Raw genomic sequence first — 27,814 nt, 5'->3', positions numbered from 1 at the left:
TCTCGTCAATGCCTTAATTAACTAACACAATTTATAAAAAGAGTCACAAGCTCAGCCTTATGGGAGGCTGTGATTTTGCTGCGGCCAGCGGTGCTGGTCCAGGAGAGATACTGTTTGGATCACCCCCAGCAGGCGCACACTCACTCTCTCGTTCCTGGCTACCAATTTCTGGTACCTACATTTGCCAACAAAACCCGTCACCGCTTTTGCTAGCTTCAGGGGCCTGTAACCACCCCGAACTTTTAGCTGGTAATAGCTGTTCAATGAGCCCCATTTTTTACTGCTCTTTTCACCTCTACTAAATATGGCACCGGTCCCAATATCTGCTTTACCGCCTCTTTCCCTCACTTCCTCTCTCCCCTGTGATGTCTGTCCTAAACAGAAATAATTGGGCAGTTCACACTCTGGGGTTTTCACAGTTTCTGTGTCTTTCCTCAGGCACTCTTGTTATGTCAGGCTTCCTATGCGTAAGTGGGGAAATGGGCCGCTATTGTGGGGAACTTTCCTGGCTCATGCAGTACCCCGGTGGAGCTGGCTAGCGACAGGATCTGAGTCCTTGCCCCCACTCCCTTAACCCAGAGGCCGGCCTGACCTCAAGGGCTCCCCTCCCACTCTCCTGTGTGGGGGGGTCCCTGTAACCCCGACAAGGCTGGGCCAAGGATTCCTGGGGCTCAACCCCCAATCCTGCCGTGGTCCCTTAGGGCAGGGGCTAGGATGTCCCCACTGCAGGGCACTGGGCGCTTTCCTGACCCACTGATCACTGCACACAGTGCAAATAATACAATGTATTAAACAAACAGCAATCAAACAGCAAATAAAGACATAAGAAAAGCAGAGGAAGATTAAAGGAAAGGAACCAGCACAGCCCCCTGGCCCGGGGGCCCCACACACAGTGTCTCTGGGGTGTGAGGGATGCTCACAGTCTGTGTCACACGTTGCAGGCCTCTTCCCAGGCCTGGCTGAGGTTCAGGGATGCAGAAAGTCAGACACGGGCTCTGGCAGGGGCCACACGCCCCCCGGCTCTAGGGGGCAGGGCCCTTCTCCGCAGCATTGGCCCCCTCTGTCGGGGTCACGATCACCCTCCCAGTCTGGCCTGCGAGGCCTCTGGGCTGGGGGCATCTCCCTGCGCCAGGCCCTGCCGAGGGCCCCCCTGTTAGTCAAAATGTTCCCTGATTCGTTTGACCTGATCACCAGCTCTGTTGCCGGGTGAATGGACTGAGACTGACACCCAGTGAGGTGCAACCAAACAACTATTATTTTGGGACGTGACAGAAACACAATTCCCCCTTACCACAGATATAACAAACACTGGTGTCGAGGCAGGGTGGGGGAGTGAACCCCAGGCCCAATACCTTGGAACACACCCCTCTAGTCCCCTCAGTCTGCGACAGTCGTTACAGTTTCTTTTCTCTCCCTCCGAGGGAGTGCTGGTCACCATCTCTGCGCTGGAACCGGCTCTCGCCAGGTAAGTCTGCCTCATCTCCTTATCCTCCTAGCCCCGTCTGCTTCTTGTTCTCGGTCCGTGGCTGCACAGAACAACGTACCCAGCCACGCTCCCGCTCTGATGGGCAGCCCCGGGCCCTGGCACTCGCTGTCTTAAATAACTTCCCAGGGACTGAGCGTAGCCAATCCACTGCTGGGACTTTCCCGCTTTGTTTGGGCTTTGCACCTGGCACCGATTCTTAGGTTTTCGCTGTGACTGGGCAGACTTCGCCTGCTGGCAGCCTGCCAAGCGTCAGCATCCGGCCTGTCTGAGCCGAATTAAAATGGAATCTAAATCCACGATGGAGTTTCCCATTTACAGCTGAAAGAAGGGCACATAAACAGAACTATTATTTCCACCTCACACCCCTCACTCTGCCCAGCCGCTCACTCACCGCACCCGGCTCCGCACGGCTCCAGCCCCAGCCCAGCCCCAGCTCCTGCTCCACCTGCTGCTGTGGGTCAGCTCGGCTCAGCTCAGCTCCCTGGGCCTCTCCTCTGGCCTCCAGCCGCCGGCTGCTCTGTCCTTAGCTCGGCCCCGCTCCCGGCCCAGGCCCAGGCAGCTCCAGCTCACACTGAGGACGGGACTCCCGTCGCCCTCCTGGCTCCCTCATTGGCTGACCCGCCCTGTCAATCAGGCTGACCTGAGTTGGCCTCTCCTCACTGGCCCTGGGGCTGTGTCTGGTTCAGGGTCCTGCTTCCTCAGGAGATGCCGACCCAAAAGACCCGCTAAGTGTCAGTGAGGGGCTAATAAGCCCCTTACACACGGCACTGATTCGTGTGTGTGTGTCGCTCCTGCACACCCGCTTGTGAGCCGTCATGGCCCTGCAAGGACATTGAACTCAGCACCTCTTGGGTCTTTGCAAACAATTTCCAGGACCAAGGTCATTCAAAGCCCCCCTTCCTGGGGCCTGGGTTATTCATTCTTTCTCCACAGAATAAGTCACGTCGTTAGTCACGTGTGGTCACACCCATGTGTGGTGGGTTTATTTACACCAGTGCCACCGGGGAGCCTTGTCCCACTCACTTTACAAGGCTCCCGGGCCCTTAAAGCACCAGGGACAGGAGCCCTCCTCCGATCACTGTTCCCTTCCAGTGCCACTGCCTCGCTAGTTCTACCTCCTCCGATCTCCCTCTATGAGCTGCTGAAAGGGCCATGCCATGTGGTGGAGTGGGCTAACCGCTAGGCACTACTGCCTTTAAGGGGCCGACTACTCCCATCGCACTTCATCTTACAAGCAACTCTGCCGTAGCCTCCAGAGTGGGTGGAGTTCCCAGCTGTACACCGCGCTGTTCCTCGAGCGGCCATCCTCACTCGTTACATGTGGGCAAATTCCTCTTGCCCAGCCCTCAGGCCAGGACGTGCCCAGCTCCAAACCCATCCACCCAGTTGCAGACTTTTCCTTCCTCCGCCCCTGCCCCATGCACCCAGCAACCCGTCATTCAAGGCTCATCCCACCCTCTTCCCCGGATCGCTTGGCTAGAAAAAACTTCCAAGGCAGTAACCTTCTGCTAGGGCACATCCGAAGCTTGGGAAGGTAAAAGCCCAGACATAGGAGATCGCCTTGACCCACAACATCCTACTAAAGACTCCCTGGGCATGGTTACTGCATGGTGGTAGTGGCGGCCCACCTGAGGCAAAAGGGTGTGCAAAGCTGGTTGGAAATCCTTACTCAAAGGATAGGTACGGGGACTAACTGCCTAGGCAGCAGCACTGAAGAAAAGGGTCTGAGGATCCTGGCGTGTCACAAACTGAATGTGAGTCTGCAGTGTGATGTTATTGAAAAAAAGCATGTGTCATTGTGGGATGTATTAACAGGAGTGGTGTGGGTAAGAGAAGGGAGGTAACCGTTCTTCTCTTCTTAGCACTCAGAGGTTTAGAAAACCTGACGTGTGAGGAAAGGTTGAAAGAATTGGGTATGTTTAGTTCAGAAAAGAGAAGGCTCTGAGTAGGGGAGGGGACAGGACATGATAACAACCTTCAGATATGTAAAAGGTTGTTATAAGGAGGACTGTGATCACTTGGTTCCCATGTCCACCAAGGGCAGCACCAGAAGGAACTGGCTTAGTTAGCAGCAAGGGAGATTGATCTTAGATATTAGGAAAAGCTTTCTAAAGCTATGTCTACACTGCCAAGAGATGTTGACTTTCTTTAATTTGACTTTCAGAAGCTGATTTTTAGAAATTGCAGCAGCGTGTTTACACTACACTGTTTGCGCAGGTCTCCAGTGTTTACACTGACCAGCCTTAATTCGAATTGCAAAGTGGTGCAATGTGGGTAGCTATCCCACAGTGCAGCTAGCCACGGTGGCTGTTGGGATGAGTGTCATCATCCCATGATGAAACGCTGCTTCCCCCACCCTCCCACCCCTCAAAAAAACAGGAAAAATATTTTGTGCGTGGTCGCCATTGCTTCAGAGACATGGAGACAGCTCAACTCTGCACTATTATTGTGAGTGTGACAAATATATTGCGGCTTATCATCGAGTATTTTAGAAATAGAGGAAGAAGCCAAACCACAGAAACACCGATGCCACCGAGGCTGCCCTACTACAAGCCACTGAGCAGAACACTTCCCGATTGCTGCAGGCTGTAATGAGTCATCTGCAGTCCATGGAGTGCCAGTTCTGTTGTAGGGAAAGAAGCACAGACTGGAGGGACCGCATCATTCTGCGTGGGATGATGATCAGTGGCTGCAAAACTTTCATATGCGAAAGGCAACTTTCCTCGAACTGTGCTTGGAGCTGGCCCCATCCATGAAGCGCGGGAATACTCACTTGAGACAAGCTATGATGGTGGAGAAGAGAGTCGCCATCGCTCTGTGGAAGCTGGCAACCACCAATTGTTACCACTCGGTTGGGAATCAATTCGGAGTCGGTAAATCTACTGTGGGCACTGCCGTGAATCAAGTGTGCAGTGCCATAAATAGACTTCTGCTACAAAGGCTAGTGACTTTGGGAAATGTGCAGGACATAGTGAAGGGGTTTGCCACGATGGGGTTCCCAAACTGTTGGGTTCCATTGATGGGTTTCACATCCCTAACTTAGTGCCTGCCCACCTAGCAACCGAGTACATAAACTGCATGGGGTACTTTTCCATGGTCCTACAGGGGCTTGTGGATCACAGGGGTCGTTTCATTGACATCTATGTGGGGTGGTCTAGGAAGGTGCATGACGCTCGTGTATTTCATAACTCAGGGCTGTTCTCTAAGACGCAGGTAGGCACTTCCTTCCCTGACCAAAAAATTGACATCGGGGGTGTGGAAATGCCCATAGTGATCCTGGGGGATCCTGCTTACCCCTTGCTCCCTTGGCTAATGAAGCCGTACATCAGTCACCTTGACATTGACAAGGATTGTTTTAATAAGAGGTTAAGCAGTTGCAGAATGGTTGTAGAATGTGCCTTTGGGCATTTAAAGGGTAGATGGCGGAGTCTCCTCACTAGGCTGGACATGAGTGAGAAGTACCTCCCTTCTGTGATATCTGTGTGCTGTGTTCTTCATAATGTGTGTGAAGTGAAGGGTGAGAGGTTCCCCCAGGGTTGGGCTGTGGAGGCAGAAAGACTGGCTGCCAGTTATGAGCAGCCAGATGCCAGCACTACGCTGAGAGCTAACCATGGAGCTCTTTGCATTTGGGAAGCTTTGAAAACCAGGTTCTGCAATGAGATGGAGGACTGATTTCTGTTCCTGTATGTTGTTTGCCTTTGGTGAAACCCCCCCACCCGCAACGATATCTGTGCAAACCAAATCCCTCCTGAACAAGAGACGATTTAATAAAGAAACATGTTGAAATGATGCAAAACTTCATTTCTGAACATTCAAGTAATGGAGGAAGGGGGTAGAGTGTCCATTCACTGTCTCAAGGGGTAGGGTGGTAGCTTGCTGGCCAGCAGTCAGCGTGGCTGCCGCTGCTTTCTGCTTGCCTCCACTGGGGTGGAGGCGAGCACGTACGGCAGCCTGGCCATTCTCCTCTGAGACCTCTTGGGGGCAGGGGAGGGGGAGGGCGGCAAAGCCCTCGGTTGAGGAGCATTATGGAGGGGCTGCAGCTGGACTCTGTCCTGCCTCCGTCCCTCCTGAAGCTCCACAAGCCACCAGAGCATGTCTGCCTGGTCCTGCATGATTCACAGCTTTTCCTTCATGGTACTGCCATCATGCTCCATCATTTCGCTGCGACTCTTCATGTCCAGGTCCATTTTCTGGGACAAGGTCAGCCTCCACGCTCTTTGCTCTGTCTCTGCAGCAGCTGAGGTGTTCATGAGCTCGCCAAACATGTCATCTCTTGGGGTTCTTTTTCCTCCTTTTAATTGCGAGAGTCTTTCCGCAGCATTTCTTGAGGGTCGGTCCAATGCCGAGGTGTCTACAGAATGATAGAAAAATAACAAGGTAGCCACTGTTAGCATAGTGAAGAACATGATACAGCTGTAACAATGTAGCCAATAATCCCCTGATTGATACAGTGTAGATAATGATCCACAGATACAATGTAGCCAATAATCGCCATGCAGTGCACAGGGCAAACACAGAGCCTTATTCCATCCAGACGTCCCAGACAGGTCTGCTCGCTGTGCCATTGCAGAGAGGATCTCAGGACAGTATGGTGCAGGGGAGGTTCTGCTGGTCTTTTAAACCCTTACAGAGAGGAACTGCAGAGAGCCTGGCGGCAGGGGGGGGTGGGGGCGGAGTCTATGATTAAAACACAAATTTGCTGGATGCCGGGGGGTACCAACAATGTTCCGCCATGATGCAGGCTCCTTTGTTTGCAGTGAAGCATCCTACCGTGGCGGGAGGAACAAGGCAGCCCTCCCCTGAAAAGTTTTGCCAAGGATAACAGGTTATATACATGAAAGTTTCCCTGAGATACCAACTGATGATAAACGTAGCATTTCTCATCACATAAATCAACTGTTCCTTGGGTAACCCCACAGTACAGTCATCAAAATGCCTGAAATCCGCCTGAAATGTCCCCCCACCCAATGTAAAAGGACAGAAATGCTAAGAAGAAAAAACCTCACCAGATGTGCCTTCCTCGGGATCATTAGTACTGTCCTGTGTGCTGCTGGACTGCTCAGGGGTCAGGAATGTGTCCTGACTTTCTGGGAGGACTGACACCCTGCTCTCCTGCACCCTGCTTCCCTCAGCCTCCTCCTCGTCCACGGAGTCCTCATCATTGTCCATGGACTGTGGCCTAGTGGAGGTATCAATGCTGCAGGGTGGCATCGTGGTGGGATCACCACCGAGAATTGTGTCCACCTCATCATAGAAGTGGTATGTTTTGGGCGAGGAGCCAGAACGGCTGTTAGCTTCCCTGGCTTTTGGATACGACTGACGCAGCTCCTTGATCTTCATGCGGCACTGCTGAGCATCCCTCTTGTGTTCCTTCTCCAGCATGCCCTGGGATCATCGTCCCATAAATGTCCAAATTCCTTTTGCTGTCTCTGAGCTGAGCCAGAACAGACTGCTCGCCCCACAGCCCGATGAGATCTAAGACCTCTGGTCGACTCCATGCGGGATCACATTTTAGCTCTGCAGAAGCCATGCGGAGAACAGTGACAAAGCTCTCTCCACGCTGGCAGCAAGGAAATGAAAATTCAAATCTTCCCAGGGCTTGAGGGGAGGGGACTTTTCCTGGTAGCGTGACCACTGAGCAGCACAGCGCCACTGTCCAGTGCGGTCAAAACAGGGCATTGTGGGATACATTCCGGAGGTCAATAAGTTTGATTTAAGTGATGTGTCTACCCTGACACTAAATCGATTTAACAAATACGATTTAGGCACTACGCCACTTGCAGAGGTGGTCTTATTAAATTGATTTTCCAGGCACCTTAATTCGAATTAAGAGTGGTGCCAGTGTAGACACGGGTGTAAGTAGGTCGACGTAAGTGATTTTAAGTCGACCTAAGTCACCAGTGCAGACCAGGGCTATATCTAAGTATAGTTCAGCTCTGGAACAGGTGACCTAGGGAGGTAGTGGAATCCCTATCATTGGAGGTTTTGAAGAACAGGTTGGACAAACACCTGCCAGGGATGTTCTAGGTCAGTGTTTCTTAACCTGGGGTTTTAGAGGGGTCGCAAGTGCAGAGCTGGTATTGGGGGTGGCAAGAAAGGCAATTGCCTGGAGCCACAGGGGCGCCATGAAACTAAGTTACATTCCTCAGCCCCGTGGGGGTGGGACTCAGGCTTCAGGGGTACAGTAGTTTGGAAAGGTTAAGAACCACTGTTCTAGGTCCTACCTCAGCACATGGAGATGGACTAGTTGACCTCCTGAGCTCCCTTACTACTCTATGTTTCCGTGATTCTACAATTCTATGAAATGGTGCTAGGCCTTCTGCACTGTGCTCAGTTTCCCCCGTAGGATCTCAGTTACACAGCAAAGCAAACTATTCTGGGGCTGGGAGATGCGGTTAGTCAGAAGGAAGGAGAACAGGGCATGGTGAGAAGGCAGTTCTGTCCTGTGTGCAGTGCTGTTGATTGATATGATCTAAGGCATAAGGACGTAAGTTAACTTGCCTTCCGGTCTAATTTCTTCAAGATAAGGAGGCTGCAAAGCTCAGACTCCTCAGAGCTGAGCCACCATGGGAACCCGCGGTGACACGTATCCATTGGGTGAGTGGAACGAAGGCCATAGGCTGAACTCAAGGGTGGGGGTAGGAGAATCCAGAGGGGTCTATGGGAATGTCTGCACTGGAGCTGGAAAGTGAGTGTTCCAGCTTGAGAAGACATAGCTCTCATCTAGCTACGTGCTACAACGAGAAGTGTTGCCGTGGTTGGGGGAGGGACTAGCCCCCCTGTTTATGTACCTGTTCTCTTGGATGGGATCATAGTCCAGGCCACGAACCTCTCCTGTTACGTCCCTTACCACGGCCACGCTTCTATTTTTAGCGTGCGAGCTCAATCAGAGCGAGAGCGGGTGTGACTCCTCGAGCTGGAATTTACACTGAGGAGTGTGCTACGTGGTGACAGGTGGCAGTTGCACAAGGGGAATTTCCAGGTAACTGGTTAAGCCAGTTTTCCGTCGTGGCACAAAGCTGGAGTTCCTGCATATTGCTACAATAATCCTAGTTATTAATGAAAGAATTGACTTAATTGGATTTACACCAGAATCACAGTGGGGTAAACAAGCAAAATTTGGTCCACAGATGGGGCCAGAAGACAACTCTCTCTCTCTCTCTCTCTCTCTCTCTCTCTCTCTCTCTCTCTCATTCTGTTGCTTATTTCTGTGTATAACGTTTTAAAATCACATCTTTATTTTTTATTCCTTTCAAGTATTTCTCCTCCTCGTCCTATTCCCCTCTCCACCACCAGGGAGCACCCTAACGTCGACGGGTAAGTTCCCTGGCTGGCAGAATGTAATGCTGTATGTGACCCGTTCGTGCCCATCACATGAGAGCCCCACACAGAATGTGTGTCTGCCATGAAACTGACGCAGGCTTGGCAGCTCTCAGTGGGATTACTGAGACTGTAAATGGGGGTGGGGAGTAATTGGACCTGGGTCATTGGGAATAGCTGGATTGTTAGGTGGAGGTTAAATTTATTTCTGAAGTGTTGACCAATGTATGCTGGGCTAATAGAATATATCACATTATCAATAGGTATGATTCACATTACATATATTAATACTGATAGGATGTGCTTAACGCATGTAACATTGTATTGTATATACACTTCTAGCAGTTACATGGCCTACCCTGGCCTGTTGTTCTATAATCTTGTTCACCTCTGCTAAGGATCCCATAACACCTTGCATTAGCTTAAGTAGCCAGGAAAACTGCCAGGATCAGAACATAGGGGGTTCTACCAAGGAACAGGCAGGGAGTTACTCTCACTGGAATGTCCAAAAGATAAAAACAATATACATGGGACAAGCCGAGCAGCTGCCGTCGCACTCTTGCTCCGTGGAATGCATGTGTCCAGAACAAAGAGATAAGGGGCACAGTCTGATACAAGAGAAACAAGGTAGAAAGATGGTTGGTTAAGACTAACCTCAGAGGATGGCTACGGTACCTTTTTCCGTGTAAAGAGCTCGGGTATAAAAAGGACAGCTTTAGGGGTGTGACTTTGGACGCAAGCCTTCTTCGTACAGTGAATTCAACACTGCTGCACGAGATGGGTTCCTGGAAACTGGAGCTGTATTGAACCTTTTCTCCTTTAATATCCTGTCACTGACTTTTAGCAATGGACCTGACTGGTGCTGGTTATCTGGTCTCTTGAATGTATTGCACAACCAACCAAAGTGCGGTCGAGCAGCTGACTGTACGGTTTGCCAACAGAAGGGAAAACCCAGACTCTTCAGACCTGGGAAGTTTACGGGCCACATCCCAGCTAGAGTAAATCAGCAGAGCTCCACTGATGTTAAAGGAGTGATGCCAGCTTACACCCGCTGAGGATCTGGCCCCTCCGTGTGTGAGTTTTAGTCCCTCTACGTCCATTTGTCCATTCAGTCTCCCTCACCCCCTCTGCTTACGGGTTCTACCTTGACCCTAGACACACCGTCTTCTAACCAGGATTCCTGCTTCTGCCGTGCCGCACTGAGCCATCTCCTGATGGTGTCACTAGGCCTCGCCCCCTACTCAAGGCTTGGCAGTGCAGACAGCCATAGCTGGAACCCAGCAGGCTGGCCCAGAGGGTGGCACTGAGATGTGATGCCACAACTCTGCATGTGTGGGGAGCTCGGGGCTGGGACAGCAGGAGGCCGTGAATCGAGATTGAGGGGCACTGCTGTGGCGGTGGTTGTGGGGGAATCGCAGGGCTAGAGGAGCAGGGGTTCTGGGTCAGGACTGAGTAGAGCTGTGGAAATGAGGAAGCCCAGGATGGGAATGTGGGTGAAGATACAGCTGTCCTGGAGAGCAACACGCAGCCCCTGCCTGCGTTACACCTGACTGGAGCAGAGTAGGTGTGTGCAGGAGAGAGAGACGGTGCCCTGTGTAACCCTCACCTTCCCTTCCCAGCTCCAGTTCAGATCAGAGAAATGTTTATTTTTACTAGGAAAAAAATTGGGGGGAGGGAGATGAAATAATTTTTTAAAAGAGAAATTCCCGTTTTCTGGTTCAAAGCGACTTTTCACATTGAAACTGAGGCTAAGGAGAGTGACCGCAACCGCCGCGGAGAAGAGAAAATTGGGTGAAATTGAAAATGTTTCATGTGAACCGAGGCCAGGCCCTGGTGGCTCGTCCCGTTTGCACTACCCGGGGAGTCCAGGCCTCCTGTGCAGTGGGAGAAACTTGTTGCCAGGCGGTGGATGGCGGCAGAGCTGTTTGCCAGGCGCCCAGGGATCAGAATCAGCGAATGGGGCATGTGAAAGGAGTCGGTCCCGCTGTGTGTGTGTTTGGGGGAGCCGCTCTGCACTAGCTGACCCTGTCCAGCTGTTCTCACCCCTCCAGGTACCTCTGAGAGCTGCAGCAACCACCTGTCACACCTGCCAAACACCGAGTGTGTGAACAGCACCCACTCCACCTGCCAGGACGGATACCGGCCCAGTAGGAATCCAATCTTCAGTGATCCAACAGCCGTCTGTGACGGTAACAGGGCTCTTGCCTTATTTTTGGGGGGCTGGGCCAAAGCAGCCAACTCTAGGGCCTGTTGTGCGGGGCTCAGCCCATCTGGGGATCAGGGGGCACCAGCACTGGTCAGGGCTGCCCTCCCGGGGAATTGAACCAGGGGATTCCAGAGCGAAGAGCAGGAGCTGCTGCGGCTGGGGATAAAGAGCCAGGAGTGCTGGGCTCTGTGGATCGGGCACAGTTTGGGGCGGGAAGGCCTATCACATGGCCCAGTCTGAACCCCAGCCTGCCCTTAACCAGCCCTGGCGGCAGAGGCCCCACAGATCCCTACCTAAAGGAACAGAAAGGGGCAGCCAGCTACACCTTCTGCCTCCCCCCATATGCAGGGATCCATGGGGAGGGGAGGACAGAGGGGATTCAGCTTCTCTTTCCCCTCCCCCAACACACAGGGAGCCTGGAGTCCCAGGGGGACATCCCCCCACCCTCCCCTCACATGGGGGATCTGGGTGCAGGTGGAGCCGACTCCCCTGTTCCCGGGGTTGGGCGCTCAGGGACTGGGACAAACATTCCAGCAGCATAAATGGGGAACTGAGAATCGGGGCATTATTCACTCACCGCTCAGAGGCCCAGTCACCTGGGTCCCGCTGCCCAGCTCAGTGGACATCACGTCCCCTCCTGTGTTGCAGATATTAACGAGTGTCTGGGGCCGAGCCGGATGGACTGTGGAGCCAATGCACACTGCATGAACACGCCTGGGAGTTACTATTGCAGCTGCCTCAATGGCTACGAGTCCAGCTCTGGGAAAGCCACGTTCAGGAACGCGAGTGAGAACACCTGCCGTGGTGAGCTCTCCCCTGACCCCCACCCGCTGAGAACCTCCCTCACCCACTCCCCCACTTCACGTGCTCATTCCAGGCCTGATGCTGCACTGGAGCTTCTGCCAATTTTGGCAAAGGCACAGGACTGCCACAGAGGCTGTGATGAGCCATCACCCTCGCCTGCTCCTGCAGAGCTGGGGGTCAGGCTCACCCCTGTCCCCAGCGCTTACACAGGGGATAAACCCCACGGAGCAAACTCCTTCCACCCAGTGCAGCATTAGCTCTTGGAATCACTGCTACCGATTGGCAGCCAGGCTGTGAGTGAGTCGAGTTTGAAAGAGGGACTGGCCGCCTCTATGGGGAACGACAATACCTGGGGCTGTGATAGTTAATGGACAATAATTCTGGGAGGGAGGAAAACATCCCACGTCAGGGCTTAAGCCGACCTCTGATTATTAGAGACCTTCCTGGAGACAGATTATCCCACGGCTGCGGCGGGACACTTACACCTTCCTCTGTAGCACCTGTCGCAGTCTGGATACCGGGGTAAATGGTACTTGGGACGGACCCAGGTTGGCAATGCCGGTGTGTTCCCCTGTGATTGGAACGTGATAGGGATTTCTGCCACATTTCCACCCCTTGGGAGACCAAGCTTCAAACATGGACTCCTAAATCTCCCCAAATCTTGGCCCCATTGTGGGACCGGGGATTGACCCATAGATGCCACAGTGACTGTTCCACCATCTGTTATGTTCATAGCACACATGCACACACTGGGAAACGAAGCATAAAATCCTCTCGCTGGCCGGCTCTAGCACAACACAAGGTTATTTCTTAAGTCCAGAACCCTAACAGCCAAGAACCCAAAACAGAGAGAGACAAAGCAGGCTGCTCCCTGAGGCAGATGGGCATAACTCCTCCCGCCCCTTTGCCCTGGGTTGGTCTTTTGCAGACAGACTGCTTAAAAAAACAGATCACAGGCTTCTGCACAGAGGCCCCCAGCCTGCAAGTAGGAGCAGGAAGGCCCATTACAGATGTAAAGTGAGAACTTGTGAGACTAACACAATTTTCAATCCACCAAATTCTCAAGTGGCCGTTACGCTGCCAGAGCAGCCTGGTGTGGCCTGAGTGTTTCTGAGAATCAGGCCTTTGATTGTTAAATTCAGTTGAGTCGCCTAGGTCCCGTAACCCAGCTCAGTGCAGGGGGTGATACGGGGAACGTCTCCCTGCCAGGACTGGACAGAGCATCCCCTCCTGTGTTGCAGATATTGACGAGTGTCTGGAGCCGAGCCGGGCAGACTGCGGACCCCACGCACACTGCACCAACGTGGCTGGGTATCACTATTGCAGCTGCATCGATGGATACGAGTCCAGCTCTGGGAAAGCCACGTTCTGGGGCGCGAGTGAGAACACCTGCCAGGGTGAGCTGTCCCTGGTCCCCCACTGTGCCCTGCTGAGACCCCCCCGCACCTCTGTGCTCATTCCAGGCCTGGTGCTGCACCAGACGCTGCTGCCAGCTGCAGTAAAGGCGCCCAATCCAGGCACCGGGGCTGTGATCAGGAGGGAGGAGGGATCTCCCCTGCCCTGGGTGTTTGGATTGAGAATAAACCCCCAGGTTTGCAGGGATGCACCAGGGAGAGGGGAGAGGACCCTCGCTGGGCCCAGCACACAGCATCCGGGCAGCCAGTGCCCCACCCTCTCCTTCCCCGACGTGGGAAGGGGCCCCGGGCACGACTCAAGGAATTGGGCTAAAGCGTTGTTGAATTCACCCCAGGTCTCCGAGTGTTTCAGCTCCCGCTGGGGCCAGGCAGCCGTGCTCACCCATGGCCTCTAGAGGATGCGGCTGCTAGTTTGGGGGACACTCCCACTCCCCAAGCTCCCCTGGGCAGCGCTGTGCGGGGAACGTGCTGTGAGTGGCATTGCCAGCCCAGCCCCAGGCTTCCCTCAGACACCCTGGCTTCCAGCAGCATGGTGCAGGACACGGGTGTTGTCAGCTGTTGGCTGCGTGTCTGTCCTCTCTGTGCTGACCCGCCTCTGGCCAGTAGCCGGCCTGGCAGACCTCAATCGAACTGCCCAGACAGACACAGAGTCGGTTCAGTGGGGCAGGCGTTCGGCCAGGTGTGTTGCCGACTAAACACGGTACTAACCCCATAGACGCTGCAGGGACATTAATACCTGTGTGCCCGTGACAATGGACTAGCTCAGCGAGCGGCGGGACTTTCCACTGCCCCCTACGGCAGACAAAGGGTTAAGGCGAGATTCCCCGACATCTATAGACTAAGACAAACAATCTGGGGTAAACAACTCACGAAGCACCTTCCATGTGTCACGACATGTTTGTTACCTGCCCTGGTACCTTTCTCCCGACGCTTCACACAAAACATCCCTATTCACCGCCTGGCTTTGTACTTTCCTCCTGATGTTTCAGACCAAGCATCACTGCTCATCCCTTCTGTCAAACCATCCTATCGTGCCTGGCTGGGGCTGTTCCTTGCGCTGCCCTGCGGGAACGTGTTGACATAGTCAGTGTGTTTTAGCAATGCCAGCACCACCGGTGCCGAGTTCGCGTACCAGACAGGGAACTTGCAGGCAAGCCTCTGCCTCTGGACAGGGCCTGACATTTGCTCAGAGCGTAACTTTTGCTGACTTTAGTTCAGGGCCCAGGCCTTGTACCAGGCCACGTGCTCTATCTACTCCAGCTCCATGTCGCTCTCCCAGCGCAGTGCAGACAGGAGTTTGCCCAGGGCACAGACAGAGGGGTCTCTGTGCTGGCAGTCCAGTGGAATTGGAGAACCAGTTGGGCTGGTAAACCTGGCCCATGCTCCACTGTAAGTCCCCTGGCAGGGAATTCCCAGGTTTTAGTATCTTCTCCACCAGGGTACGCTGGAGTCTGCCAGCTGCTAAATCTCTCTCTGCTGGTCCCTGTCAGTGCTCGCTGAGCCCCCCGATTCAGCAAAGCACGTGCTTAGATGCATCCCTGCACAGCTACACACTTCATTTGACTTCAGTGAGTCTCCGGTGACGATGATTCCAAGCATTCAAAGAAATCACGAGATTGGTTTAGAAAATCACAAGATTTAAAAAGACCAGACAGCAAGGGGGCAGGGCATGGATTTCATTGACTCAGAAAGGTGGAAAATTCAAAGCAGATACAGGGAAATACTCTTCCACCCGGTGCAGCATTAGCCCATGGAATTGCTGCTACCGATTGGCAGCCAGGCTGTGAGTGAGTTCAGTTTTAAAGAGGGACTGGCCGTCTCTATGGGGAACAACAATCCCTGGGGCTGTGATAGTTAATGGACAATAATTCTGGGAGGGAGGAAAAACCTCCCACCTCTGGGCCTAAGCCGGCCTCTGATTATTAGAGACATTCCTGGGGGCAGATTATCCCACATCTGCGGCGGGACACTTACACCTTCCTCTGTAGCACCTGTCGCAGTCGGGATACCGGGGTAGATGGGCCTTGGGACTGACTCAGGCTGGCAATGCCGGTGTGTTCCCCTGTGATTGGAACGTGATAGGGATTTCTGCCACATTTCCACCCCTTGGGAGACCAAGTTTCAAACATGGACTCCTCAATTTCCCCAAATCTTGGCCACATTTGGCCCCAGTGTGCGACTGGGGATTGACCCATAGATGCCACAGTGACTGTTCTCCCATCTCTTACGTTCATAGCACACACGCACACAGTTGGAAATGAAGCATAAAATTCTCTCACTGGCCAGCTGCAGCACAACACAAGATTATTTCTTAACTCCGCCCGCTCCCCCCCCACCTTTGTTCTAGGTTAGCTCTTTTGCAAAGAGACTGCTGAAAAACCAGATCACACGTTTCTGAACAGAGGCCCCCAGACTGCAAGCAGGAGCAGGAAGGCTCCTTGCAGATGTAAAGTGAGAACTTGTGATACTAACACAATTTTCAATCCACCAAATTCTCAAGTGGCCGTTACGCTGCCAGAGCAGCCTAGTGTGACCTTTGATTGTTAAATTCAGTTGAGTCACTGTCGCCTGGGTCCCATCACCCAACTCAGTGCAGGGGTAATACGGGGAACGTCTCCCAGCCAGGACTGGACAGAACATTTCCTCCTGTGTTGCAGATATTGATGAGTGTCTGGGGCCGAGCCAGGCAGACTGCGGAAACTACACACACTGCACCAACATTCCTGGGAACTACAGTTGCAGCTGCATCGATGGCTACGAGTCCAGCTCTGGGAAAGCCACGTTCAGGAGCGCGAGTGAGAACACCTGCCGTGGTGAGCTCTCCTCTCACCCTCTGAGAATCCTCCTACCCTCACACACTTCACATGCTCATTCCAGGCCTGGTGCTGCACCTGGGCTTCAGCCCGCTTTGGCAAAGGCACGGGGCCACCACAGGCTGTGATGAGATGTGACCCACGCCTGCTCCTGCAGAGCTGGGGCCCAGGCTAACACCTGTCCCCGGTGCTTAGACGGGGGATAAACCCCACGGAGCAAACTCCTTCCACCCGCTGCAGCATTAGCCCGTGGAATCACTGCTACTGATTGGCAGCCAGGCTGTGAGTGAGTCGAGTTTGAAAGAGGGATTGGCCACCTCTATGGGGAACAACAATCTCTGGGGCTGTGATAGTTAATGGACAATAATTCTGGGAGGGAGGAAAACATCCCACGTCAGGGCTTCAGCCGACCTCTGATTATTAGAGACCTTCCTAGGGGCAGATTATCCCATGGCTGCAGCTGGACACTTACACCTTCCTCTGTAGCACCTGTCGCAGTCGGGATACCGGGGTAGATGGGCCTTGGGACTGACCCAGGCTGGCAATGCCGGTGTGTTCCCCTGTGATTGGAACGTGATAGGGATTTCTGCCACATTTCCACCCCTTGGCAGGCCAATCTTCAAACATGGACTCCTAAATCTCCCCAAATCTTGGCCATATTTGGCCCCATTGTGGGACTGGGGATTGACCCATGGATGCTACAGTGACTGTCCTCCCATCTGTTATGTTCATAGCACACACACACACTGTGGAAACAAAGCATAAAATCCTCTCACTGGCCGGCTGCAGCACAACACAAGGTTATTTGTTAAGTCCAGAACCCTAACATCCAAGAACCAAAACAGAGAGAGACAAAGCAGGCTGCTCCCTGCAGCAGATGGGTATAATCCCCCCTTTGTCTCCCGCCCCTTTTTTCTAGGCTAGCTCTTTTGCAAACAGACTGCTGAAAAAAACAGATCACACAATTCTGCATGGAGGCCCCCAGCCTGTAAACAGGACCAAGAAGGCCCCTGGCAGATGTAAAATGAGAGCTTGTGAGGCTAACACCATTTTCAATATTCCAAATTCTCAAATGGCCGTTACACTGCCAGAGCAGCCTGGTGCGGCCTGAGTGTTGCTGATAATCAGGCCTTTGATTGTTAAATTTGGTGAGACAGTCCTGTGGAAACCAGGGATTGCTCAGGGGTTTCATTAGAACCAGCCAGCGGGGGTGCATTGAAGGAGTATTGGGCCCGTTGGACTAGACTCTGGCCTTGGTTATACTGGTGTAAAATCCAGAGCAGCCTTAATTACTCTAATAGTTTCTCCAGTTTTATCCCAGTGTAAGACCAGAATCAGTACCCGACAGGAGGGGATCCAGGCTGGTGCCACTCCGGCATTGCCTGCTCTCCCAGGGGTAGGATACGCTGGCTTGGTCCCACGGCGGGAGCTCTCTGGCTGCTGATGGCGCTGAGCGTCCAGCTTCTTGCCACCCCCCTGCACCCACCACCTCCACCTTCTGGTTAATTAATTCCGTGCCACTCACACAGCCCCACAATCAGTTCTGCCCCCTGCAGCAGCCCCCACATCTGCCCATGACACCCCAGCGCACCTCAGGTCCTCCTACAGCAAGAAGGGTACTTCAGCCCTGTCTCCTGGAAGGAGGGGCTGCCCCAGGGTCTCTTTATCCCCCCCTTCCAGGCCTGCTGTTGAAGGGATGAAGGGAGGAGGAGCAGAGTGCCCCATTTTTCACAGGAGAGGCAGGAGAAGAGAGCAGAGATGCTGTGAGTTGCTGGGCTCTCTCTGTCCCCTCCCCTGTCCAAAAACTCTCCGCTCCTAAGGAATGACAAAGGGACCCCAGCCCCACCTGGCTTCGGGTCCCACTGGAGCCCTGAGTCAGACTCAAGGGACCCCCTTTGTTCTCCTCTAGTGTTTGGTCCATCAAGAAGATAACTTTCTACTGCTGCCTGGCAATGGAATTGCTCCTTTAACGTACACCTCACTGTGGTGCTGAAAGTCCCAGGTTCAAAACCCTGCTGATGACAACTCTGTGGTGAGGGATTCAAAACAGCTGCTCAGTGGGGCCTCTCTGATTTCCCCTCCCAGATATTGATGAATGTGCCAGATCCTCTGACATCTGTGGCCCGGGAGCCCTGTGCTTCAACACCGGCGGGAGTTTCCAGTGTAGGTGCCCAGCCGGCCTAATCCCTTCCACCGGAGTCGGGAGCTGGGTACTGAACCAAACCACATGTAAAGGTGAGTTCTCCCCCAGCGGGCAGAGGCGTCTGTACCCAGTAGGTCTCTTTGCAGAGTCCATGGAAACCAGCAAGTCTAGGAGGCAGGCAGGGGGCAGGGACAACTAGTTTCTCTCCCCACCCTCACACTCAGTGGCGCCCTCTAGTGCTAATGCACAGACCTGGGGCTGCCAATGCCCCTGTGTTTGTAGAAGGAAAGCCTGCAAATTCATCCAGCCACCTTACCACATGCTCAGACCAGCTGGAGGGGGGCAGGTGCCCAGAGTCATGTGCGGGAAGCAGGGGACGGGAGCAGGAGGGCGGGGCAAAGCGCAGTGTAAATGGAGGGGACAGAGCCATGGAGTGAGATGGGGAGGAAGGGAGGGAGTTTTATTAGAGCAGCCGCTTGTTAAACTGTTGGCAGCGCAGCATGTAGACAGAGAGCAGCCAGCGGGGCCGGAGGACAGGGGGATTTTCCCTCAAGCAGGAGCCAGTTGATATGAAAATCTGCGGTGAAAGCGCTAATATCTGCTCCTCTCTTCCTGCTGCTCCAAGACCCCTGCTATAACAGCAGCGCTGAGCTGGAGAGAATCAAAGAGAGGCGCAGGAACTGCTCTGTGCAGGTACCTTTGAACCCATCCTTCATTTGGTGGGATTTTGCCCTGTGTTTTGTGCCACCAATATGGAAATTCCCAGACAAAAACCTTTGTTATCGGTGTTTCGGTAGCGCCTACGAACCCCAGCCAAGATTAAGGCACTGCTGGGTTTGTTCCTTTCATAGCTGGACCCGATCCTCCTCCTCCTCTTCCTCCTCCTGCTAGGTTGGTCCCATCTACATGTGATCAGCTGTTCAAGTCTTTCTCCCTCCCCATCTAGTTTTGGGTTCCCCGACCCTTCTCTTACCTTCCGCTTCTAAGTTCAGCACTTTGTTCCCTGTTTATTCTTCTGACCTTCTTTTCACACACCCGCACCTGTTCCGTTTCTCCGCATGAATCTCACTGCGGTAACAACCCATCGGGCGTGTCCTGGGCTGCACAAGTCTGATACAGTCTTCAGGGATCTAGGGCCTGATCCTGAAAAGCTTCAGTCACACAATTAAGGGTGTCAGGATCAGGCCCCTGCATGTTTGCCCTGCAGTGCCTGCAGAACTCACCCTCTGCCCTGGTCTCTGCAGGGAGAGCTGAGCAGCAGCAGCAGCAGCAGTTTTTGCTCTTTCCTGAATTCGACCTTAGAGATTTTGACGTCAACGTGGGGAGCCAGGAGTGCGGCATTATCTCTAGAGGTGAGAGGCTCCACCCCCTGAATGTGCCCTGCTGCCTAGGGCCCCCCCTGTGTGTCCCGCAGCCCAGAGCAACTGCCTGCTGCTAAGCCGGTTTAGGAGTCTCACTGCGGGTGACAGATACTCTTCAGAAATATCTGTGCCCTCCACTGGTGGGTGGGTGTGTGTGTGTGTGCGTATGTGTCCTCTAGTGTGGTGGGCACATGCAGATGCCTTCTGGTGGTGAGGGTTGTGTGCGTCCACACTCCCTCTAGTGCTGTGTGTGTGCGCGCGCGTGCACGCACACATGCACATGCAGATGCCCCCTAGTGACGTTTATGGATGTGTGCATGAACACAACCCATAGTGGTGTGGATGTGTATCCGCATGAACATGACCCCTAGTGGAGTGGGTGGGTGTGGGCACACACGCCCTCTATTGGGGTGTGCGCACGTGTCTTTGTCCATCCTCTAGTATTGTGTATCAGAAGCCCCATACTGCTAACAGTTAATGGGGATTCTCCTTCAGCTCATCAGCCAGGGACCAGGGTCTTTCAGGATGCAGGATCTGGGCTCTCTCCCGGCTCTGCCATACCTTTCTGACCTCGGCAGCCATGGGCTTGTGATACTGTTATGCCCTGGGAGGGGGAGATGGGGGAGCAGGGGATGAAGAAGGAATGACAAAGGCTTCCCGCCCCACTTGGCTTTGTAAAGGGTTCCCATCTGAGAGCACTGCAGCCCCTGAGCTCGGAGAGGCTGTGACGCCCGATTTCCCTAAGACACGTCGCTGTCACCTGTGAACACATGGGACATGGTGCCTGAGCCCCCGGACTCCTCACTTCCAGGGTGTTTCCTTTCCTCTCCCCAGAAAGAGATTCGTACTTTCAGTGCCCTCATGAACAACACCTCTGTCTGGGACAGCATGAGTGAGGGGGAGGTGGCATCGGCCGTGGACGTCCTGCTGCAGAGCGTGGAGGTGGCCGCGCTGGCCATTGCGCGCAGGTCCCTGGGGAACATGACACAGAGCGTGACAACAGAGTCTATGGGTGAGGGGGGACGGGTGGCTCTCAGCGCTGCCTGCTGGCTGCCGGGAGATCCGGGGTTCTACACTGGGCCCCAAATCCACTGGAAGTTGGAGCCGAAATATCTGTGTGGCTGTGAGCCTGTGGTGAACACAGACACGGACCTGCCCTGACCCGGACCAAGAAATAGAGCCCAGCCCTGCTAGTGCCCCTGGGAGCAACAGCAACTGCTTGAGAAGGGTTTAAATGCAACACTTGGCAATCCAACATAGGGGCTTTACGCCGTCCCACCCCGGGGGGGTACTCCCCTTGCTGGGCAGAGCATCCCCAGGGAGACACAGACAGAATGTGGGAAGGGGGCACAGAGTGGTGGCCAATGGGACTCAGAGGGGGGAGCTCCAAACTTCCCCCTCCCCCAGTGGAGAAGACCCTTGAAGCCCCGCGGCACCAAGTGTTTTGGGAGTGGGCGTGGAGCTGGCCCAGCCGGGACGGATTCCCAGGAAAGTGGTTTCACAGCGAGGGGCTCTGTCGTTTCCCCCTCCCCCCTGCAGCTGTCCAGACGCGGCTCATCACAGGGGACTGCAGCCAGGACAGCGAGATCTTCAGGCTGAGCGCTCATGGGGAGACGATGGACATCCACTGCGATACAGTCACTGGGGCAGCCACACAAGGTACCATCCTGGGGATGGAGACACCCAGAGCCCAAACCACAGCACAGAGCCATTCCCAGGCACCGACCCCCAGACCAGGTTTCCCCATTCCTCTCTCCCCAGGGATCTGCAGGCTGGGACCCTCACCTCTGTCTCTAGCACCAGAGTGCTCCTTCTCAGGCTGTGGGGCTGTGAGCTGTGCAGACCCCTTCGTTCCCAGCTGCCCTACAGCTTGAGCTCCAAGCAGTGAGGGGCTGCGGGGTCCGAGGGGAGGCAGCTGATGCAAGGGTCTCTGGTAGGAAATGGGCCCAGAGAACGGAAAGAGCAGGGACCCCCGAATGGGATGAAAGGGGACCAGGGTAACATGTACCCTCAGCTGCCACATTCAGGCTGGTGGCCCCTAATCCTCCAGCACCAGGGGAAGCTCGTCCCTGGCCAGCCCCTCTGCCTGCTCTCGCTGAGAAAAATGATATCATCATCTCTGCTTCCTGCAGCCAAAAGCTTCCAGCCAGACGTGTTCCTGGGGGCTCCGAGAGAGGAGGTGGCATGGTCCAGTGGTGAAATCTTATGAGTTGTGTCCAGGACTCCTGGGTTCCATTCCCAGCTCTGCCACGGGCTCGCTGGGATCCCTGGTTGCTGGGCACCTGGCTGGCTCATTCTTTGCCATAGCGTCTGCGTCTCCTCTCCCAGCAGGTCTGACGGCTGCTGCTGCTTTTATTTCTTACTCCACACTGGGCTCCATCATAAACAGGACACTTCTCAGCCAGGGAAAACCACCAGCTGGTGGGACGCTGGGGAATAGTCACCTCAACTCCATGGTGGTGAGTGGGGCCGTCGGAGGCAGCAGACACATTCACCTCTCCAGACCTGCAAACTTCACCCTGCCCCACAGCCAGGTCTGTCACTGCGTGTATAGACACATGCTAACCCAAACAGCGCTCTGTGCTCCCGTGGGGATGAGGATGATTCTGTTGTGTTTCCAGGGCATACAATCGAAGGAAGAGTCTCTCTGCGTCTACTGGAAATTCGTGGGCGGGGAAGGCACCTGGTCTCGGGACGGCTGCACCGTTCTGCACGCGAACATCACTCACACCACCTGCAGCTGCGACCATCTCTCCAGCTTCGCCCTCCTTATGGCTCCCACCGCAGTGACGGTATCTCGGTGTTAGACTCGGATCGCAGGGCGGGACTCTCAGCGCCAGCCGCACTCTGCCATTGCTTGGGCAAAACTGTCACTGCAGTGACTGGAGGCTTTGGCGGGAAAAGGCTGAGTAGGGTGGTGGTGATTCTCCTTTGCTGTGTTACAGGAGAGTTACACACTGACCGTCGTCACCTACGTGGCACTGACCCTCTCCCTGCTCTGCCTCCTCTTCGCCATCCTCACCTTCCTGCTGTGCCGCTCCATCCGCAACCTCAGCACCTCCATCCACCTGCAGCTCTGCCTCTGCCTCTTCCTGGCCGACCTGCTCTTCCTCACCACCGTGACCCGCACCAGCAGTCGGGTAAGGCCTGCTCCGCTCCCAGGGCCCGATTCTCACCTGCTCTGTTCCTCCGCTTGCAGCGGGGCAGGGGTGTGTGGTTCGAACCCCTTTGTGCTCCCTGGATTCTGGGCTTGACTGCGCCCAGGTCAGATTCCCAGGGAGATTTTCCCACCCCCCTTTAGGCCCCTTTACGCTGGACACGGGCCTGAGTCTCTCCATTCCCAGGACTTCGGCCAGTTCGATTCCTATGTCACATTCTCCCTGTGCCTCAATTCCTTTCCTACGTGACTTGCCCAAGGTCACCCTGGGAATCTGTGGCAGGGCTGGGCACAGAACCTGGGCCCGCTGAGTCCCAGGAACCTGCTGTCTCTGGGTCAGGCAGTCTTATAACTGGAGAGCTGTCTTAACCAGAATCCTGGTGTGACCCAGGCAGGTCTGTCCCATACTCAGCATTTCCCCTCCCAGCCACAGTGTCCCTGAGCTCTCTGTCTCCCCCAGGTGGCGTGTGCTGTCATTGCTGGATTCCTGCACTACCTCTTCCTGGCCTGCTTCACCTGGATGTTCCTGGAGGGGCTGCATCTCTTCCTCACCGTCAGGAACCTGAAGGTCGTGAATTACACCAGCGCTGGCAGGTTCAAGAAGAGATACATGCACCCGTTCGGCTACGGATTCCCTGCCCTGGTGGTGATTATTTCTGCAGCCCTGAATCCTGAAGGCTATGGATCTCCCCAATAGTAAGTGCAGCGTCCATCCCGACGGGAAGCTGGGACGTGGCTTCCCTGCTGGGTTGCACGAGCTCACCCAGATCTGTATTTAACCTAGATTTCCCTGCTCACCCTGCCTGGGAGATGAACATCCCTGCTGGGACCCTGCCCCCTCCCCAGTAGCCCGAAGGTGCCCCTAGCGCAGTGGGGCGTTGGGCACCTGTCGTACACCTACAGTCCTCACCACACTGATGATGAGCAAGAACAAGGCAGAAAGGTCCCAGCTTGGCTCCCAGGTCCCAGGCTTTGCTTCTGGCTCTGGATGGTAGAAAAAACGCACCTTCTTACTGTCTGCAAATCCCTGATGGTCCATCTGTAAAGTGAGCTCCTCCACTAACCTAGGGAGTGGTGTGTTCTAGGCTCCCCCAGCGAGATCCTCGGCGGGTGTAAATCAGTGTAGTTCCACTTCCTTCAGTGTAGCAAGGCCGCTTTACATCAGCGGTGTGTCCGGCCTCCATCGATGCTACAAGCATCCACCTGAGAGTGTCCGTGGAGGGGCTGGCAGAAGAAGGGATAACAGAAAGCAGGAGATGCGGTGGTAGATGGCGAGGGCTGAAAAAGGGGAGCAGTCACGTTCATGTCACCACGTTGTTGTTTGTGGGATAATGCCTTTCTTCTTCCTCCCTGCCTGCAGCTGCTGGCTCAGCCAGGAGAAAGGCTTTCATTGGAGCTTCCTGGGTCCAGTCTGTGTCATAATCCTGGTGGGTATTTCCCAGAACCACAGGGCCCCGATCACGTCTCACCTCCGTGGCCCCATTGATTTCAGTGAAGCAGGAAGGAGAACGGGGCCCATGGAAACCCAAGGAATGACCCAGTTAGGTCCCACTGAGCCCATCCACTTGGGCCAGTCCTGGGATTAGTCCCGTGATATATCCGAGCCAGATCCTCCTCTCAGTGACACCAGTGTAAACCCAGAATAACTATTTACCCCACCGGAAACTGGAGTGGCTCCATATTTAACTCTGAGCACAGTCTGGCCTCTGGGATCCCATTGATTCATCTCAGTCCTGGCTGTGCTGTGAACTCTGTGCATAGGGAGAGACTGAGAACTGCCACGGGAGAATACCAGTGATGCCAGGGATGATTCCCCTGGGTGATTGCCACCTGGACTCCCCACTGGTTCAGCAGTGTTCGGATCAGTCCCCTGGGATCGTTCTCTGCTTCAGCTGGGCTCCCCGGCCCCAGAAGGGACATTTTACAGGAAATATTTCCTGCCATTTCCACAGATAAATACAACCTTCTTTGCCCTGATCCTGTGGATCCTGAGAAACAAACTCTCGACCCTCAATACGGATGTGTCCACCCTCAGAGACCACAGGTGAGAAGGCAATGAAACAATGGAGGAGGGTCAGATCCCTTGGTTCGGAAGGTCCTTGGCACAGGGAAGGTGTGGGGATTGCAGGAAGGAGGCAACGTATTTAGGATCCACAGGAACATGTTGGTCCCATGGGTTGGTCCTGCTTTGAGCAGGGGGTTGGACTAGATACCTCCTGAGGTGCCTTCCAACCTCCATCTTCTATCATTCTAAATTCCCATTGTCTTGGCATTGACAATACCCCTGTCCCACACAGTAAAGCAGGGGCCGGTAGCTCTCTCCCACACTGCCCAGACCCTCCTGACGCAATTGCTCTCCACAGGATAATTGTAACGAGATCTCTCCATGTGCCTTTATCCAGGTTACTGACCTTTAAAGCCATAGCCCAGCTCTTCATTCTGGGCTGCACGTGGATCCTTGGTCTCCTACAAGTCGGCCCAGCAGCCATAGTCATGGAGTATTTATTCACCATCATCAACAGCCTGCAGGGAGCCTTCATCTTTCTGGTGCACTGTCTCCTCAATCGCCAGGTAATGCCCATGGCCCTTCATCACCCACCCAGCACCTTCACCGGCCTAGTGGTGGCCATGTCTGATTTCCTCAGGGTTAGTGACCTGATGCAGTGACCGTGTCCCTGACTCTCTAGGTGAGAGAGGAGTACCGGGGATGGATCAGGAGAGTCCAAACATTCGGCACAAAATCTCAGATGTACGATGTATCCATGTCGACTCTCCGCACTGTCGACACCAAGACGGTAAGAGGTCCTCTGCTCTGTTCCAATACCAGCCTGTGAGACAGTCATCTCTAGCTTGGTCTCATCATTGCTGTAAAGGTGCTTTGCCTCCCAAGTGACCCAGAATTTGTTATAAGGCAGCTGGGAACGTCATTGAGCGTGTCAGGGAGAGTCGGTCACTCTTGAGGGATGTCCTAGATGTTTTAGGCACCAGCACAGAACGCCTTTTCCTGGCACCTCCACGTTCCCTTCCTTTGGCTCTCCTGAAAACCCCAGGGGTCACTCGCTGTACACTGGGAAGTGTTGGCTTTTGCAGTGTAATGCTCTGAACATCTCCTGGGATTGAAACCTCGTCAGTGCAGACGAATCATCCCCTATAAGTGGTCAGAACCGTGACAAATTTCCCTTGGCTCCACTATCCTTAAGGGTCAGAATTCAGCAGCTTTGTATGTCGCCTCCCAGAGACAAGCCACCAGTTGGCACATCACACTCTAGTGCAATCTATCGCCATGTTTCTGATTTTTTTGCCAGACGTAACCCTTCTGCCAGGTGGAGTCAGCAGCAACCACCATTTCAATACCGCAGGGTTCCAGTATGAAACAGGACCGGCTGGAGCCCCCACCCAGTAATCTAGGAAAAGTATCACCACCTCGGGCGCTGCTAAAAGCCAGAATTTCCCCTCTTGCAAGCACAGAGTCTGTGTGGAATAAAAGAGAGCTTTTAATAAAAAGAGAAATGGAACTTGGCATTATTCTGGGAAAATACCACAACCACGACTCGAAAGCATGTGACCATGAGAACTCCCAGCCCAGAATCCGTTGGTTGGTGTCCTTTGCCTCTGTTTTTCACCTTGCGCGGTGAAAGTCCAACAAATGCTCCTTGAACCTGCCCTTGCCCTCTCCCTCCACTGCACCCCACTCACAGTTGCTGTCCTTGGTCAGCAAAAGCCCAGAGTTCAGAGGTGAGTTCACGTGAGTTCCCCTCCCACCGGAGGAGTGGGGAAGATGGCGTTAGAAATGCCTCAGCTGCTGCTGCCGCCGCCGCCATCTGTGCAACTTAGGTCTGGTCTACATGACAGACCTATATCAGTATGACTACGAGAGTTCTGTGGCACTTTAAAGACTAACAAATTTATTATGTGCAGACATAAGCTTTCGAGAGACTTCAGCTCTCTTCTTCAGATGCAGTAATACAGAAAATACGTAACTCAGAGGCATCTTATAAATATCCAGGTGCATGTGAAAAATCCACCTCCCTGAGTGACGTAGTTATACTGACCTATCACCCTATGTTGACAATGCCATGTCAGCAGGAGAGCTTCTCCCGTCGACACAGCTACCAGCTCTCGGGAATGTGGATTGATTAAGCCAATGGAAGAAGCTCTCTCCTGTCAGTTTAGAGCATCTTCATTAAAGCACTACAGCGCCGATGCAGCATTTTAAGTGTAGACATGCCTTGAGGTTCAGCAGCTAGACCTGGTTATCAGCAATTTCAGCTCTAATGATCACTTAATAAAACAAAGGCTCTCATTTCAGTCGAATCAGCGGTGTCTTGAAACAGGGCGGAAGGAGAGGGTCCAATGGCAGCTAGGATTGTTTTGGCAGAGCCCACATCACTGGGTACAAAGACCTGTCTTCACGCAATCAGGATCACAACATGCCACTACCCCTGCACTCAGTACTCAAATGATTAGTCACCCAGCACTAGCCAAAACTGATCACTTTGGCAAAGCAATTCCCACTGCTGAATTCCTAGGCAGAGCAGGTGGACTTTGCAAAAACAGCCTGTTCCTGACGTCTTCCCCCCCTCCAGGGTGACACACTGCACCCCAAAGCAGCACCCTGTGAACCCCATATTCATACTTTCAGTATGGCTGTAATAGTTCATACTAAGCAGGCCAGATAAATATCTGATGAAAGGTCAGAATATCTTAAACCCATTGTGCTGTCCAAATATGTGTAGCGTCAGTGTGTATCAAGTTATGAGATTTTGTTGCATAGTTGTTAGAGAAATATGCTGTATGCTTAAGAGTCTCTTCTACCAGGGCAGTAGCCCCCGCCAAGCAGAGTGTGAAGTGACTATTCTCCAGCAGGGAATCTGCAACGGGATACAAAGCATTTACAATACAGTGACAGCAGCGCAAGACTGTACAATGGAGATTGCTCAACTCTATGACTCAGTCGAACTAGACGACATCACACGGGTGGGATGGAGCAATCTTGTGAGTCAGCAGAGCCCACCTGGACATGCCTGTACTCATGTCTACTAGGCGTATGGTCAAAAGATATGAAATAAGGTACAAGGGCTGCATGCTTTGGCCTTTCTCCTCCACACC

General features: G+C 53.8%; 1 protein-coding gene across 1 annotated transcript in view; it reads left to right on the top strand.

Annotated features, from left to right (window-relative positions):
* Positions 1-26,132, top strand: part of LOC137166554 (adhesion G protein-coupled receptor E3-like) — a gene marked incomplete at its 5' end in the record, with an annotated part of 33,845 nt that extends 7,713 nt beyond the window's left edge. The window contains 18 exons of the mRNA XM_067568326.1: positions 10,840-10,995; positions 11,661-11,816; positions 13,058-13,213; positions 15,889-16,044; positions 18,130-18,279; positions 18,813-18,880; positions 19,432-19,539; positions 20,383-20,560; positions 21,088-21,207; positions 21,877-22,082; positions 22,170-22,340; positions 22,494-22,688; positions 23,166-23,401; positions 24,066-24,132; positions 24,658-24,749; positions 25,108-25,276; positions 25,393-25,500; positions 26,011-26,132. Of these exons, the coding sequence (XP_067424427.1) occupies positions 10,840-10,995; positions 11,661-11,816; positions 13,058-13,213; positions 15,889-16,044; positions 18,130-18,279; positions 18,813-18,880; positions 19,432-19,539; positions 20,383-20,560; positions 21,088-21,207; positions 21,877-22,082; positions 22,170-22,340; positions 22,494-22,688; positions 23,166-23,401; positions 24,066-24,132; positions 24,658-24,749; positions 25,108-25,276; positions 25,393-25,500; positions 26,011-26,016 (2,498 nt within the window). The remainder of the gene's footprint in view (positions 1-10,839; positions 10,996-11,660; positions 11,817-13,057; positions 13,214-15,888; positions 16,045-18,129; positions 18,280-18,812; positions 18,881-19,431; positions 19,540-20,382; positions 20,561-21,087; positions 21,208-21,876; positions 22,083-22,169; positions 22,341-22,493; positions 22,689-23,165; positions 23,402-24,065; positions 24,133-24,657; positions 24,750-25,107; positions 25,277-25,392; positions 25,501-26,010) is intronic.
* Between the last annotated feature and the right edge of the window lie 1,682 nt (positions 26,133-27,814).

Source organism: Emydura macquarii, unplaced genomic scaffold (assembly GCF_026122565.2).
Source record: "Emydura macquarii macquarii isolate MOO-44397 ecotype Brisbane River unplaced genomic scaffold, CSIRO-AGI_Emac_v2 contig_2883, whole genome shotgun sequence".
Taxonomy (NCBI): Eukaryota; Metazoa; Chordata; order Testudines; family Chelidae; genus Emydura; species Emydura macquarii.
This window is presented reverse-complemented; position numbering and strand designations above follow the sequence as displayed.